Genomic DNA, 13,992 nt, shown 5'->3' with positions numbered 1-13,992 from the left:
TTATCTTCCTTGTTATTATCCGCTGTCCGACTTGTCAACTTTGCTCGCTGCTGTACGACTTGGTCAATGTCAATGGGGGAATTGGGAGGAGACATTTTAAAAGGTACGCGACACACGTCTTTAACTAGGGTAGCTGGGGGGATAAAAAAGAGTCTACGTGAGCTTCAAGCCTGTTAGCGACTTGTTTGACTCCAATGAAGGAACATCAGAAAATTATGAAAGATATAGCCGAAAATGGACTAACCTACCCATGACGGGGGGAGAAGCATAACTTGGTGGTTGTTCTGTCTGTTACTTGTCACATTCTTTGTGTGTCCGCAGCCAGCATGGCGGCACTGCCCATGGCTCTGGGCTGTGCGCTGGGCGGCTGGATGATGGAGCGGTTTGGTCGTCGTACGACGCACCAGCTGGTATGCGTGCCCTACGTGCTGGGTTGGGTGCTGCTGTCGCTGGCTCGCAACCTGGTCATGCTCTACGTGGGTCGCTTCCTCACGGGGCTATGCCTTGGCCTTATCGGCCCCTTGTCGCCCGTCTACATCGCCGAGATCTCGGGGCCAGCATACCGCGGCGCGCTGCTGGCCACAGTGTCGTTGGCAGTGTCCATGGGCATCCTGGCCGCCAACCTGCTGGGTACCTTCCTGAGCTGGCAGCTCACAGCTGCTATTTGCGCGGTCTTCCCTCTCATTTGCTACGTCGGAATCTTCTGGGTGCCCGAGTCGCCCGCTTGGTTGGCCGCGAGGGGTCGCAGCTCAGAGGCAGAGGAGGCGTTCCATTGGTTTCGTGGGTACTCGACAGAGGCCGAAACCGAGCTGAGGGAGCTCCTGCGCAAGCACGAAACGGGGCGTCCGCAGCAAACGTGGGTCGAGCTGTGGCAGGAGATCAGGAAGTCGTCGTTCTTACGGCCGTTCCTCGTCATGAATGGTTTCTTCTTGGTGATGCAATTCAGCGGTGTGAACGCGGTTGCTTTCTACACCGTGTCGATCCTCAAGGACGTGGGGCAGGGTCTGGACGAGTACTTGGCTACGAACATAATCGGCGTCGTGCGCGTCGTGATGTCGTTAGTGGCCTGTGTCTTGACGCGCCGCTATGATCGACGCCCGCTCGCAGTAGTGTCCTGTTTGGGAACGGCGGCGTCTCTCGTGGGCCTGGGCGCCTTCCTGCTGAGCGGACCTTCCGCGGGATGGGTGCCGTTGCTCTTCTTCGTAGCCTATATATGCTCCGTAAGCGTAGGGCTGGTGCCGCTGCCCTGGGTCATGGTGGGCGAGGTATTTCCCGCTGCCGCCCGCGGCTTTGGCAGTGGCGCCTCTTCATGTTTTTGCTTCCTCGTCTTCTTCGCAGTGGTGAAGACCGGGCCCGCACTTATCGCCGGCGCGGGACCACACGGAGCCTTCTTCACGTACGGAGCGGTAGCCATTGTGGGTGCTGTAGTGCTGTATCTCTTTCTGCCAGAGACTAGGAACAGGACGTTGCAAGACATAGAGGAGGGATATAGCAGGACACGCACCAAAGTGAACGCACTTATTTGATTGCGTGAGTGGAAGTATCCAGCTAGTCAAAATATGCCAATGAGCATAGCGACGTGTCCAATTCTCGATAGGAAGTCACATGACATCGGAATAAATTGGACAAACTATGTTTTACATTTTGTACTTAAATGAAAATTAAAGATAGATTCCATCAGCAACAACTAAATAAACATGTTTTGTCATCACGCCATTTAATATAAGTTAAATACACTGTAGTTGATACTTCAATGGCGCTGTTTTATTAAATTATGCAGACGCATCTTCTTAGTCTCCTTGGACCATCCAGTAACGACTTCCTTGACTTGTCAGACTTTTAAACTAGCTCACACCTTGTGTCATGTTTTCAAGTTATCCTTTATCCATGTTTTAAACGAAAATTTATCTCGTGTTTCTGACGATCAAAAAAGACTTTATGTGGTGGCTGTTCGAAATATAGTTTTCTTACAATTTCGCTTACCGCACTACATGTCAAATTATATGACTGCATTTTGCAAGCAGTCAATTAGATATCTCTCATGTATACCGATGCGGCAAACTATAAGGCAAGAAAACTATTTCGAACAGTCTGCATATAAAGCCTCTTTACATCGTCAGAAACACGAGATAAATTTTCGTAGATAAAACAATGGCGCATTGTAACTTTAAAGAGTGAGACCAGATGCGTGTTAATTTGAAAGTCTGACAAGTCAATTGAGGAAGTTGTTACTGGATGATCAAAGGGGTCAAATAATGTTTCAGAAAGTAAGCTTATTTTATGCAACGAAATATATGAGAAATACGAATGGCCTGAAAATTTTACGGAGGCAGTTTTGGTGCCAGTACCGAAGAAAAATAATGCCAAGAAATGTAACGATTTCAGGAATACCAGCCTGATATCGCACTCAGCGAAGATTCTCATGCGAATATTGAATTGAGGTTTATATTCTAAGATGGAAGGACAGTTGGAAGAAGAGCAGTTTGGCTTCAGGAAGGGGAAAGGTGTGAGGGAAGCAATTGGACTGCTATGAACACTCGGCGAAAGATACCCAAAGAAGAATAAAGAAGTGCCTATAGTATTTGTGTACCTAGAAAAGGCTTTTGACAGAGTGGATTGGAAAAAACAAATGGAAATCCTGAAGAAAATAATTGTGGATTGGAAAGAGAGGAGGCTATTCAATAGTTATGTGAAAGAACCAGTCTAAATATAATAGGAGAAGAAATGTCAGAAGAAAATGAAATAGAGACAGCAGTATGACAAGGATGCCCTCTATCACCTATACTCTATAACATCTACTTGGAGGAGGATTTGGTGAAGATCTGTTTTCAGAACATACGAGGTATGATAGTAGGAAGAAATGCAAATAAGACGAAAACCACGTTATCGGAAGAAAAACAAAGAAGATAATGGTGCGAATACTAACTGAGGCGGTAGAGCAATGGATAGCTTCAAATAAAGTACCTGAAGGTAATATCGCCACCTTAATTTGAAACAATTTTCTCATGGCTGTGGTATTCCCTAAATAAAAAGTTCGTGTGTTTGCATGAACTTTGATTATTTCTGAATGCATAGAAAAATAATACAAGATTTTTCTTTAAACCAAAGTGCTTTGTTTTTAACATTTTGAAAAACCTTACATTATGCAGGCAATATGTCCATATGAAGGTAATGTGAGCAGAAGAAAGAAAATTAATTATTTTGGAAAGCAATGGTGATTAATGAAGTTTGGATTGAACATAATGTTTCTTGGCTTCAAAAAAATATTTCCACAAATATGTGACTAGGTCAACAAAGATTGTAATCTGAAAAAAAATAACAAAGTTAACTAACACAAAATGAAAATATATATATATATATATATATATGTGTGTGTGTGTGTGTGTGTGTGTGTGTGTGCGCGTGCGTGCGTGCGTGCGTGTGTGCTTCATGCATGTACTCACCACAAGTTTCATACAGTAGCATATCCATGTGACCATTTTACCAACATCCAGCAGGTCTCGAAATATCAGCTATTTTTCAGTTCAATATGAATGCATTTTAAACAAGCATTGGATGTGTGTAACGTAACGAGCATTGAACAAGTTTTAAAATGTTTTGTAGAAACTATAATTACCAGTTGTTTGAAAAGAAAAACAGGACAAACTTACCAACAGCAATATTAGAAAACCGACTTAATCCTTTACCACAAATCAAATAAAGAAGGCCGGTGGAAGCAGTTTTGCTATTATCCAGAAATGTTGCTGATTATGTACACTCCGTAACACATGGTTCAATATACTGGCACTAAATTTTGATTATATCAATTAGCTATAGAACAGTAATGTGACCATATTATCTGCATTCGCCATATTAGCATCACATACCTTACTTGGGCTATACAATAAGCAGTAACGTGAGCTGCTGCCAGAAAGTCAAAAAAGGGACAGTAATGGCAAAGAAAGCTTTTAATCGAAAATTAAGCATCTTATGCGGACCTCTGGAAAAATATATTCTTCTTCTTCTTCTTCTTCTTCTACTTTAGGCATTAGACCTCTCGGTCTGTTGCGTCTCTTTGATCCAACCATCTTCTTTTGGGTCTTCCAATGTCCCTTTTATCTGTCGGTTTATAATTTAGAATCTTCGTAGGTAGTCTTTCAATGTTCATTCTGTTTACGTGGTCTTTGCATGTTTGTCTATAATCACCTACTTTATTATTCAATTCGTATATTTCTAGAAGATTTCGAATGTCTTCATTACGTAGTCTATCTCTTTTTGTGACTCTTAGGCATCCTCTCAGAAATTTCATTTCTGCTGCTTGTATTTTACTACGTGTCTTTGTATCAGGGTCCAAGTTTCACTGCTATATAATCCGCATGCAACTGCCATTGTTTTATAGAATTTCATGTACCTATGTTTCCTTTCTAACTTTGCCTTTTAGAGTTCTCCTAATATTTCCACAAATTCGATTACATTTTTCTATCTTCTTTTCTGCATCTATCTCTCCCAAATATGAGATAGATCACACCGCAAAAATTTAAAGGAACTTACTTGTTCAATTCCTTTGATTTTGTATTAATAATTTACATCTGAGAGGAAATTTTCCCTTGAAAGCCATCGACTTAGTTTTCTGGACATATATTTCTAAGTTACATTCTCCAGCAATTGTTTGTAATTCAAAAATTGATCTTTGTAAGATATCTTCATTACCTGATATAAGAACTTTATCATCTGCAAATAGAAGGGTACTTATAAAATTTTTCATATTAAAATTATCTTGGAAGATTAATTCAGTCATTTTCTGTTTCCATCTTCTTATTCTATCGTCAAGATAAATATTAAAATGTGTGGGCGATATACAGCACCCTTGTCTAACATTAATTTGGATATTTTTGTACATATTCTTAATTACCTCAATTATATGTTTAGGTATACATCTTTTGTCCATAATTTTCCACAGTTTTTCTCTTAGAACATTATCAAAAGCTTTAGAATAATCTATAAAGGCTATATGTTTTCAAGTTTAATACTCTTCTCCTTTCAATTAATAATTTTAATATAAATGCATTATCTGACCATGACCTCCCTTTCCTGAATCCTGTCAGTTGTTCTAAAAGTATATTTTCCACTATATTTTTAATCTATTATTAATGATCTTTGCATAATATATTTTATAAGTCGTGTTCAGTAGACTGATCCCTCTATAGTTCTTGCATTCTGTTCGTTGTCCTTTTTTGAATATTGGTACTACTATAGCTGTTTTCCATTCATTTGGTATTTTCCTTTGTAGCCAACATTGATTTAATAGGTCCAAAAGTCTAAATTTAGCTTCTTTAGGAAGATGTTTTAACAATTCTGCATTTATATTATCTAATCCTGGTGCTTTCTTATTTTTAATACTCTTAAGGGCTTCTTCTAGTTCGTCATATTCTAAATTATCAACTGGGTTGTGAAGAGTCAAGTCTTTATCTACCTGTTCTTCTTCTGATTTATCAGTGTGCTACAAGGTCTTACAAAATGTTATCCATTCTCTGGCGTCCAGTATTTGTAGATTTTCAGCATCTTTTTTTCTTTGTTTAGATGTTTCATTATTTTATACGCCATATGTTGTCTTCCATGGATGTCATGTTCGATGTCAGCTATATATTTTTCCCAACTTTCTTTTTGAACTCTTTTAACCAAAGCTTTTGTTATTCTTGATTGAGTTCTATATTTTCCTATAGCATCTTTATCTTCTTGATCTAGCCATTTTAGATATAGTTTCTTTTTCTCTGTTATTGCTACTTTTAATTCTTCATTCCAAAATATAGAATCCTTTTTTCTTTAAACATTTCTTCCGTTTCTTCAGCCACTTTCTCAATACAATCTTTTAAATCTTTCCATTCTCTGTCTATATTTATACTCACAGGTTTACTTTCTTGTAATTCGTTTATTTATGCAACTATATGATATAATTTTATTTTTCAATTTCTTACGTATCATTATTGCTATTCCTGCAACAGCTCTTTTTTTTTTCTATGACTACTCCGCTATATGTATATCGTTGAGTAAGATTCTATATCACATGTTCCTTTTTGTTTTTTTTTTGTTTTTTTTTTTAACTATGTCCATTTTTTCATTATTTACTTCTAATTCTAACTCTTGTTGTTTCTGGGAAAGACTACGGACATTCCAAATTCCTATATTTATATATTGTGAAATTCTTTTTACGTTTAGCATTGGTCGTGTAAAGTTTAAAAGGCCGGCTATCATCTTTGAGAATATCAGCAGTAAGAGTATTTCCCCTGGCCGCATCACGGGTGCTGCACAGGGTAAGGTTGGTGGTAGGGCTGCTACCTAACTGCTTCCATCCTAGTAGCACTATGTTTCACCCCACCGTGAGAGTTGCTGCTTCCGCTCATCAAGCCGTTGTGGTGTTCGCCTGGTCCCAAGTCGTCTCGTAGACCGTTGCAGTCTTCACCGTAATTCTGGCAAGGGGCCTTACGAGGTACTATCAGCCGGGCCAGCTGAACCAAGGTTTTTTTTATAGAGCTGTTACTCCTCTATCCCTCACACTTTTACAACCTGACTTAGGACAGGCTTTGGTGGGTTTAAAATAAATTATTAATAATATTAATAAAAATTATTAAAGTGTTTTGTGTGGAGTGTGGCATGGCATGGAGCAGAAACATAAATATTACAACGAAGTGAAAAGAAGCTACTAGAAGCATTTTAAATGTGAATATGGAGAAGAATGGAGCGTGTGTAATGGACAGACAGAATAAGAAATGAAACTGTGCTAGAAAGAGTGGTGAAAAAGTATGATGTTGAAATGTATTAATTAATTAATTAATTTATTTATTTATTTATTTTTCGTAACAGGATGGATTACGTTGAGTGTTTCCTTGCTTGAAGTTTTCGATTGAAGGTAATGATTATACAAATAATGTTTAATTTTTATTTTCAGACGGCATATTGCATACATATTTTTTAATTTGTCACCGTACCTTATACAAAGGGACAAAATTTGAGTGAAAGATTTATAATAATTTTCGAGGCAATTTCGATTTTATATTACATTACTTTTTCTCTTTATTTGCATCATTCATTCTTGAATTCAGTCGTATATACAGAACATAATCCATTTAGTATGTAGGTATATATAGTTAGACGGACACTTGTGTTTCCGTGGAAATCTCGAAATATGCAGTACTTCTTATATTAACATAGTAATTTCTTTTCTTTTTTTTTATAATTTAAATGAAAAAGTAATCAAAGTATCAAAGACGTGAGCAGGTTTTGGTGTTACTCCCATTTTACATTACTCAAGTCAAGAGGCTTCAAATATGCTACTGTTTTTCTCCATTTGATGTTATTACTTTCTTGTGAATATTTCTCAGATGAAATAACTCGCAATTATTTAATATGAGGCGCTCAGCGCACAAATGGCCAAACACACAAAATTGCATATTGAGTTTATTGCTTTAAAGAGTCCTCTTATTGTTCTCTTCACAGTGTAAACCGGTCTAATCATCATTCCCAGTTTTTCCATGAGATTTCAGCACAAATTTCGTTTGTGTATCGCATTTAGCGCACAGCTGCAAAGAGGTAGGGGAAAACCGGGCAGAGCGGATAAGCTAAGAATAAACAATGCCACAGGCTAAATTTTGGTGATCCCGAAACAAAACCTTAATGACTTTGGTTGTGACACATGTTGTCTAAATATCTACAAAACAGTAGGGGAGACCTATCTATAGTGGTCCCCCGGGGTAAAGTGGTACCCTCTACTTATCTCTCCAGTTGGTGCTGTCATCTCCGTTTAGAGTTCCGTAGTACTTCCTTCTCTATCCAGCCATTACGTACGTGTCTGCTGAAGTGTTTGGACGTGTTAAATGATAAGATACAGAGAAAATTCCATTTTTTGAAGATCTGATGTAAGGTAAGCTTCCTGTTTCATACCACTGTACCTTCTGTCATTAGGAGAGTTACTATATAAAGTTATTACTCAAGTAAGACCCAGTTCTATACTACATATTTCAATGTTTATCGAAACTATAAAGAGATGGTATCCGTCCGTAGCCATGACTTTGTTTAAAATAGAGCGGTCGGGGTAACGTGGTCCCCATTTTTTCTAGGGCACCATTTTGCCCCAGAAATTGTTAAATTCGTGACTATTTCTTTGTTGTTGCAGAATACAGATAAAATGTCTAGAAATCGACCCCGCAAAACTTCCCAATAGAGCTGCAGTCCAACAAAAATGCGCGAGGCTATCAGGTGTGTTAGGAAGGGTGAAATGGGCTGCAAAAAAAGCCAGCAAATTATTCGGAATTCCAAGAATGACTCTTAAGACAAGAGTAATGAACTCCAACCAAGACACAGTTTTAGGTCAGTAAACGTTTGGAGAGGCTTATCTACGAGCAGCAACACCTACAAATGCAATAAATGGCTTTAAAAAATGTGGATTATATTCTCTTGATCAAGATGTTTTTGATGATACGGATTTCGCTCCATCGTTGCCTACTGACAGGCCTCTCAATCATGTAGAATCTTCTAACGATTCAGAAACCTTGCCTGTTGACCAGTTCCATCCACATCCTCAGATACGCCTAATGATGGTTCCATTATCACTCTTCCTGCAGCAATTTCTCCCCAGCCTAGTTCTTCCTTCACAGTAAATCTGGAAGATATCAGTTCTTCACCCAAATCCACTATTGCCCGTTCCCAAAAGAGAAAAACAGGTTCAGCTGAAATCCTGACCAGTAGTCCGTATAAAAATCAATTGGCTCAAGAGAGAGAGGACAAAGGAGCCAAAGATAAATCTAAGAACAACAAACAGTCTACAATAAAGGGAGTGCGGAGAAATATTATGAAAAATAATCACATAGAAACTAAGAAACAGCAACAGAAAACGATGAAGGTCGCTCTTCGTGAAGAAACAAGCAGCGAGGAAGGAAGTGATAATGATGATGCGGAGTGCATTTTCTGTAAGGACACTTAGGCTATCTCAGGTCAACCGGAGGTGAAGGATGGATACGTTGTTCATCATGCTTAGAATGGGCTCACGAGGAATGTGCTGTGTTTGAAGATGATGGCAGCGACGATTTCAAATGTGATTTCTGTGTAAATAAACTTAAAAAATAAAAAAATATATTATCTCGCACAAAGACTAGCTTGGGTTTAGAAATGTTTACAATAACTTCTTTATTATCCTAATTCTACTTTCAATGCTATGTTTTTTTTTTTTAACTAACACAGGTTTTGTGTATGAATGTTGACAGCGTTCCTTTTTCCATTGTGCTATGTTCTACTTTCACTACTATATTTTGTTTTTGTCTTTTTGCAATGTGAATTAATGGTGCACTATTCGATAAAAACGCTTAATAAACATTTTTTGTCGAAAAAATTCATAATATAACTGTAATCATTCATTTATAAGTATCTTTATTCTTGGGGGACCACATTACCCAGGGCCTGGGGTAAAGTGGTCAATGTGCAGACAAACAAAAAATTCTTGATTACATAAAAAGATGAATTAGTAAACAATTCGTAATGATTGCATTAAAAAGGGGAAGGAAACGTCTTTTTAGTAGCAAAGATTGTGAGAGGAAAACAAAGCTAATTCACGTTCTGTAGCTTATTTTCTCTTAAGGTAACCACTTTACCCCAGTCTCCCCTATTATTGTGCAATATTGTCACAATATTTGGTATTGTTTAGTATACATTTGCATTACAATTAGTTGTGTTCTAGATCTGACTGTTCATCGTTCAGTTTTAATATCCAAAATATTGCATAAGACATTATTAAAGGTGAAAGTTCGTTAGGACGTCACCTGTCAGTGACGCAATTTCGGTCCTTTATATGTTCTCTCTGCCTCAATCCAGCTGATGTTTTCACCCAATTTCAATCCATAAAAATCATGCAAAAATCATAAAAAAGACTTTATATTCTTACTGAATTACACTAAATTTCGCTTTTTTTTATCCATCTAAATTTGCTTTTTATGATCCTGTACGTCAAATTGGACCGATATTTTCAGCAAAGAAGTATAATACAATTTTGTTCGTTTTTGCTTTCTTTTCGAGAAAAAATTATTTTAAATTAACCATTTCATAGCGTATTTTGGGAAAGCTATTGAATTAATTCCTAATAGGCCTATGCTCAGTAAATTTAACAGAGCAGTGTACTATTATAATTAATGATTGAAACAATTTTATTTTTGTTCTTTATATGTGCAAAAATGTAATCAGAATAAATGTATTTTTTTTTCTTCTGCAAAGGAATTTTGAAACGTGATAACCCTGACAAAGCTGTAAAGGTTATTGCCTGGAGATATGCAGCTCGCGTATGCGAGAATTTGGTGAAACAATGATAAATGTAAACAAAACATAATTGCTTTAAAAACGGCTTGGGAAATTTAATTTCTTATAAGTTTACCGGTTACTACTTTAAAAATTAAAGTGGGAGGTAGCCATTTTTAATTGGCTGAAGAAAATGCTCATGGTACTAGAAAAGGAGACTTTTTAATCATTAGTTATAAAAGTATAACGTAAAGTAAGTTTTTCTTATTGTCTGTGTTCACCGAATATTTAATTAAAATTAAATCCAAAGATTTAGAAATAGTATTATTGATTTTTGTTGAGTACCTGTAATTTGAGATAAGATTTATCTTGATACTGATACAATCATTACTGAGCCCACACCTGTGGAGTAACGGTTAGCGAGTCTGGCTGCAAAATCATGTGGCCCGGGTTCGATTCCCGGTCGGGACAAGTTACCTGGTTGTGGTTTTTTCCGGGGTTTTCCCTCAACCCAATATGAGCAAATGATGGGTAACTTTCGGTGCTGGACCCGGACTCATTTCACCGGCATTATCACCTTCATTTCATTCAGACGCTAAATAACCTAAGTTGTTGAGAAAGCGTCGTAAAATAACCTACTAAAATCAAAAATGAATATCATTACTGTTTTGATAATATATATTCTCGTGCCGGAAAGCAATACATCTGATATGTCTGCTTCTGCTGAGATACTGTCTCTAGTTCATGTGCAGTTATAACCTCACCATGAAAAGAGATCCCATACCATTAGGCCTATTTTGTTTTGCATTGTACAAAAATTTGGCATTCACAAATATTCTTGAAGAGCAGGCAATAATGGAAACAAGAGAGAGAAAGAGAGAGAGAGAAAGAAATAATAATAATGTATGTATTTATTTACACTGCAAGTGGGCAAGCACCCGGTGGCAGTGGTTTATACAATATTAACAATACACAATAAAATTTGAGCTGAAAATGTTGCATTTCTCAGACCAAACATGTGGATGGAGTCTTACCTTCGCGATCGTCATCAATGTGTGTCACACAATAATCTGTTTTCTACATGGCGAGACGTCAAGGCAGGAATTCCTCAAGGATCTGTACTAAGGCCTCTACTTTTCGCTATTTACATTAACGACAACTCTTACTTACTTACAAATGGCTTTTAAGGAACCCGAAGGTTCATTGCCGCCCTCACATAAGTCCGCCATCGGTCCCTATCCTGTGCAAGATTAATCCAGTCTCTATCATCACACCACACCTCCCTCAAATCCATTTTAATATTATCCTCCCATCTACGTCTCGGCCTCCCTATAGGTCTTTTTCCCTCCGGTCTCCCAACTAACACTCTATATGAATTTCTGAATTCGCCCATACGTGCTACATGCCCTGCCCATCTCAAACGTCTGGATTTTAAGTTCCTAATTATGTTAGGTGGAGAATACAATGCGTGCAGTTCTGTGTTGTGTAACTTTCTCCATTCTCCTGTAACTTCATCCCGCTTAGCCCCAAATATTTTCCAAAGCACCTTATTCTCAAACACCCTTAACCTATGTTCCTCTCTCAGAGTGAGGGTCCAAGTTTCACAACCATACAGAAGAACCGGTAATATAACTGTTTTATAAATTCTTACTTTCAGATTTTTGGACAGCAGACTGGATGATAAGCGTTTCTCAACCGAATAATAACACGCATTTCCCATATTTATTCTGCGTTTAATTTCCTCCCGAGTGTCATTTATATTTGTTACTGTTGCTCCAAGATATTTGAATTTTTCCACCTCTTCGAAGGATAAATCTCCAATTTTTATGTTTCCATTTCGTACAATATTCTGGTCACGAGACATAATCATATACTTCGTCTTTTCGGGATTTACTTCCAAACCGATCGCTTTACTTGCTTCAAGTAAAATTTCCGTGTTTTCCCTAATCGTTTGTGTATTTTCTCCTAACATATTCACGTCATCTGCATAGACAAGAAGCTGATGTAACCCGTTCAATTCCAAACCCTGCCTGTTATCCTGAACTTTCCTAATGGCATATTCTAGAGCGAAGTTAAAAAGTAAAGGTGATAGTGCATCTCCCTGCTTTAGCCCGCAGTGAATTGGAAACGCATCAGATAGAAACTGACCTATACGGACTCTGCTGTATGTTTCACTGAGACTGCCCTTAAACATTGTCAGCACCATCTCTATGCAGGTGATCTTCAGACATAAATACATTCACGGCCAAACTCACTTAATGATAGCCTGTCAAAATTAAATAATGATTTCACGTCAGTCAGCAGGCGGACTACAAAATGCGGGCTAAACCTTAATCCAGGTAAAGCGCAAGTAATTCTTCTAGGACATCAAAGATTACTATATTCCATCAGCATTAGTACACTTTTGCCAGTACTTTTAAATAATACTATAGGAGAAGTCGGGGGAATATGGGCACCTTAGTACTATTTCGGGTGCAATATCTCTCGAATTTTTCCATTAATTAATTTCACAGCTGGGATATGTTTCTTAACAATTTAGCTATATTATATAAGAATTCTTACTGCTTTCTCCTAAACGTATGCAAGTTAAACTGCAAAATGCAAGTTAATGTGTTTTGCCCATATTCCCCCGAGTGTGGGGGTAAAATGGGCATTAACGGCATGAATCACAATCAACTAAAAGAAGTGAAAAAACACTTAAAATACTTGAAAATATAACTGTATTAACTATATTATATATGCAATTTGTGATGGTTACTGGGCAAGGCCTTTGGCAGATGATGTGACTCTTTCGCGATAAATGACGTTTGGAGATTCTAAGACATTTGAATCACTGGAAGGAATTGTATGAATTGTAGGTTTGTCACCTCATGCTGCAGTTCCAATGTAAGCATAATCAGGAATGACACTCGTGTGCAGTGGAAAAGGGCCTGAAGCTCAAAAAGCATTTACAGCCAGACATACATACATTGACACATCTGTTCCATGCTTCTTTGACAGTGGAAGCAAACTCGACCTTCTTAAAAGTTCTCCTATGTTGCTTGAAGAAAGCTGTAGCACCACTGTTGTAAGCTTTCAACAGAGGACTAAACAGACCCCTATCTGCTGATTGAAGCCAGGCTGTGGTGTGTGGAGGAAGACAAAAAATGCATGATCCGTTTTTTACTGCAAAGTTAAGAGTGCCATGATTACAACTATGTGAATCACGTCCACCTACTATCAAAATTGCAGGTGCATGCTTGCTGATGTTGAAATAAACAACGAAGTTCTTTATTATTAAGAAAAATATGCGCGGTGTGATCATTAAATTCCGAGATTGTATCTGCTGTGGGCGAAGGGATCACGTGATTGACACACGTGCGCGCAGCAATGACACTAGACGACCTAGAAGAGACACGACACAATGTTTCGAAGCGCTATCTTCATTGAGACTTGTGTTACACAAGGTTTTGTTAGCACGTGCATCCGCGCATTTGCGAAATCACGATGGACTCGAAACTGAAGCAGAGAGCCAACTTAAAATTCTTTGGGAAATCTGCAACCATAACCCATGGCATGTTGAAGCAAGCCTACGGGAACGAAGCAGTGAGTCAGGCGAGGTGTTTTGAATGGCATTCGCGTTTCAGAAATGGGAGAACATCGCTGAAGGACGACGAGAGGCCAGGTCGACCACACACGTGCAACACTGCCGAAAATTTCGAAAAAATTCGACAAATTATGCATAATGATCCTCAC

General features: G+C 38.2%; 1 protein-coding gene across 4 annotated transcripts in view; it reads left to right on the top strand.

Moving 5' to 3' along the window:
- The window catches only part of LOC138711895 (facilitated trehalose transporter Tret1-2 homolog), a 128,216-nt gene extending 126,462 nt beyond the window's left edge, over positions 1–1,754 (top strand). For all 4 annotated transcript variants that reach the window (XM_069843172.1, XM_069843173.1, XM_069843175.1 and 1 more), the window contains one exon: positions 322–1,754. In XM_069843172.1, coding sequence (XP_069699273.1) covers positions 322–1,526 — 1,205 coding nt within the window. In that variant the 3' untranslated portion in view covers positions 1,527–1,754. The remainder of the gene's footprint in view (positions 1–321) is intronic.
- Positions 1,755–13,992: the final 12,238 nt, after the last annotated feature.

The sequence above is a fragment of the Periplaneta americana genome, chromosome 13 (genome assembly GCF_040183065.1).
Source record: "Periplaneta americana isolate PAMFEO1 chromosome 13, P.americana_PAMFEO1_priV1, whole genome shotgun sequence".
Classification (NCBI taxonomy): domain Eukaryota; kingdom Metazoa; phylum Arthropoda; class Insecta; order Blattodea; family Blattidae; genus Periplaneta; species Periplaneta americana.
Note: the sequence above shows the minus strand (reverse complement) of the source record. Positions and strands in the feature narration are given on the sequence as shown.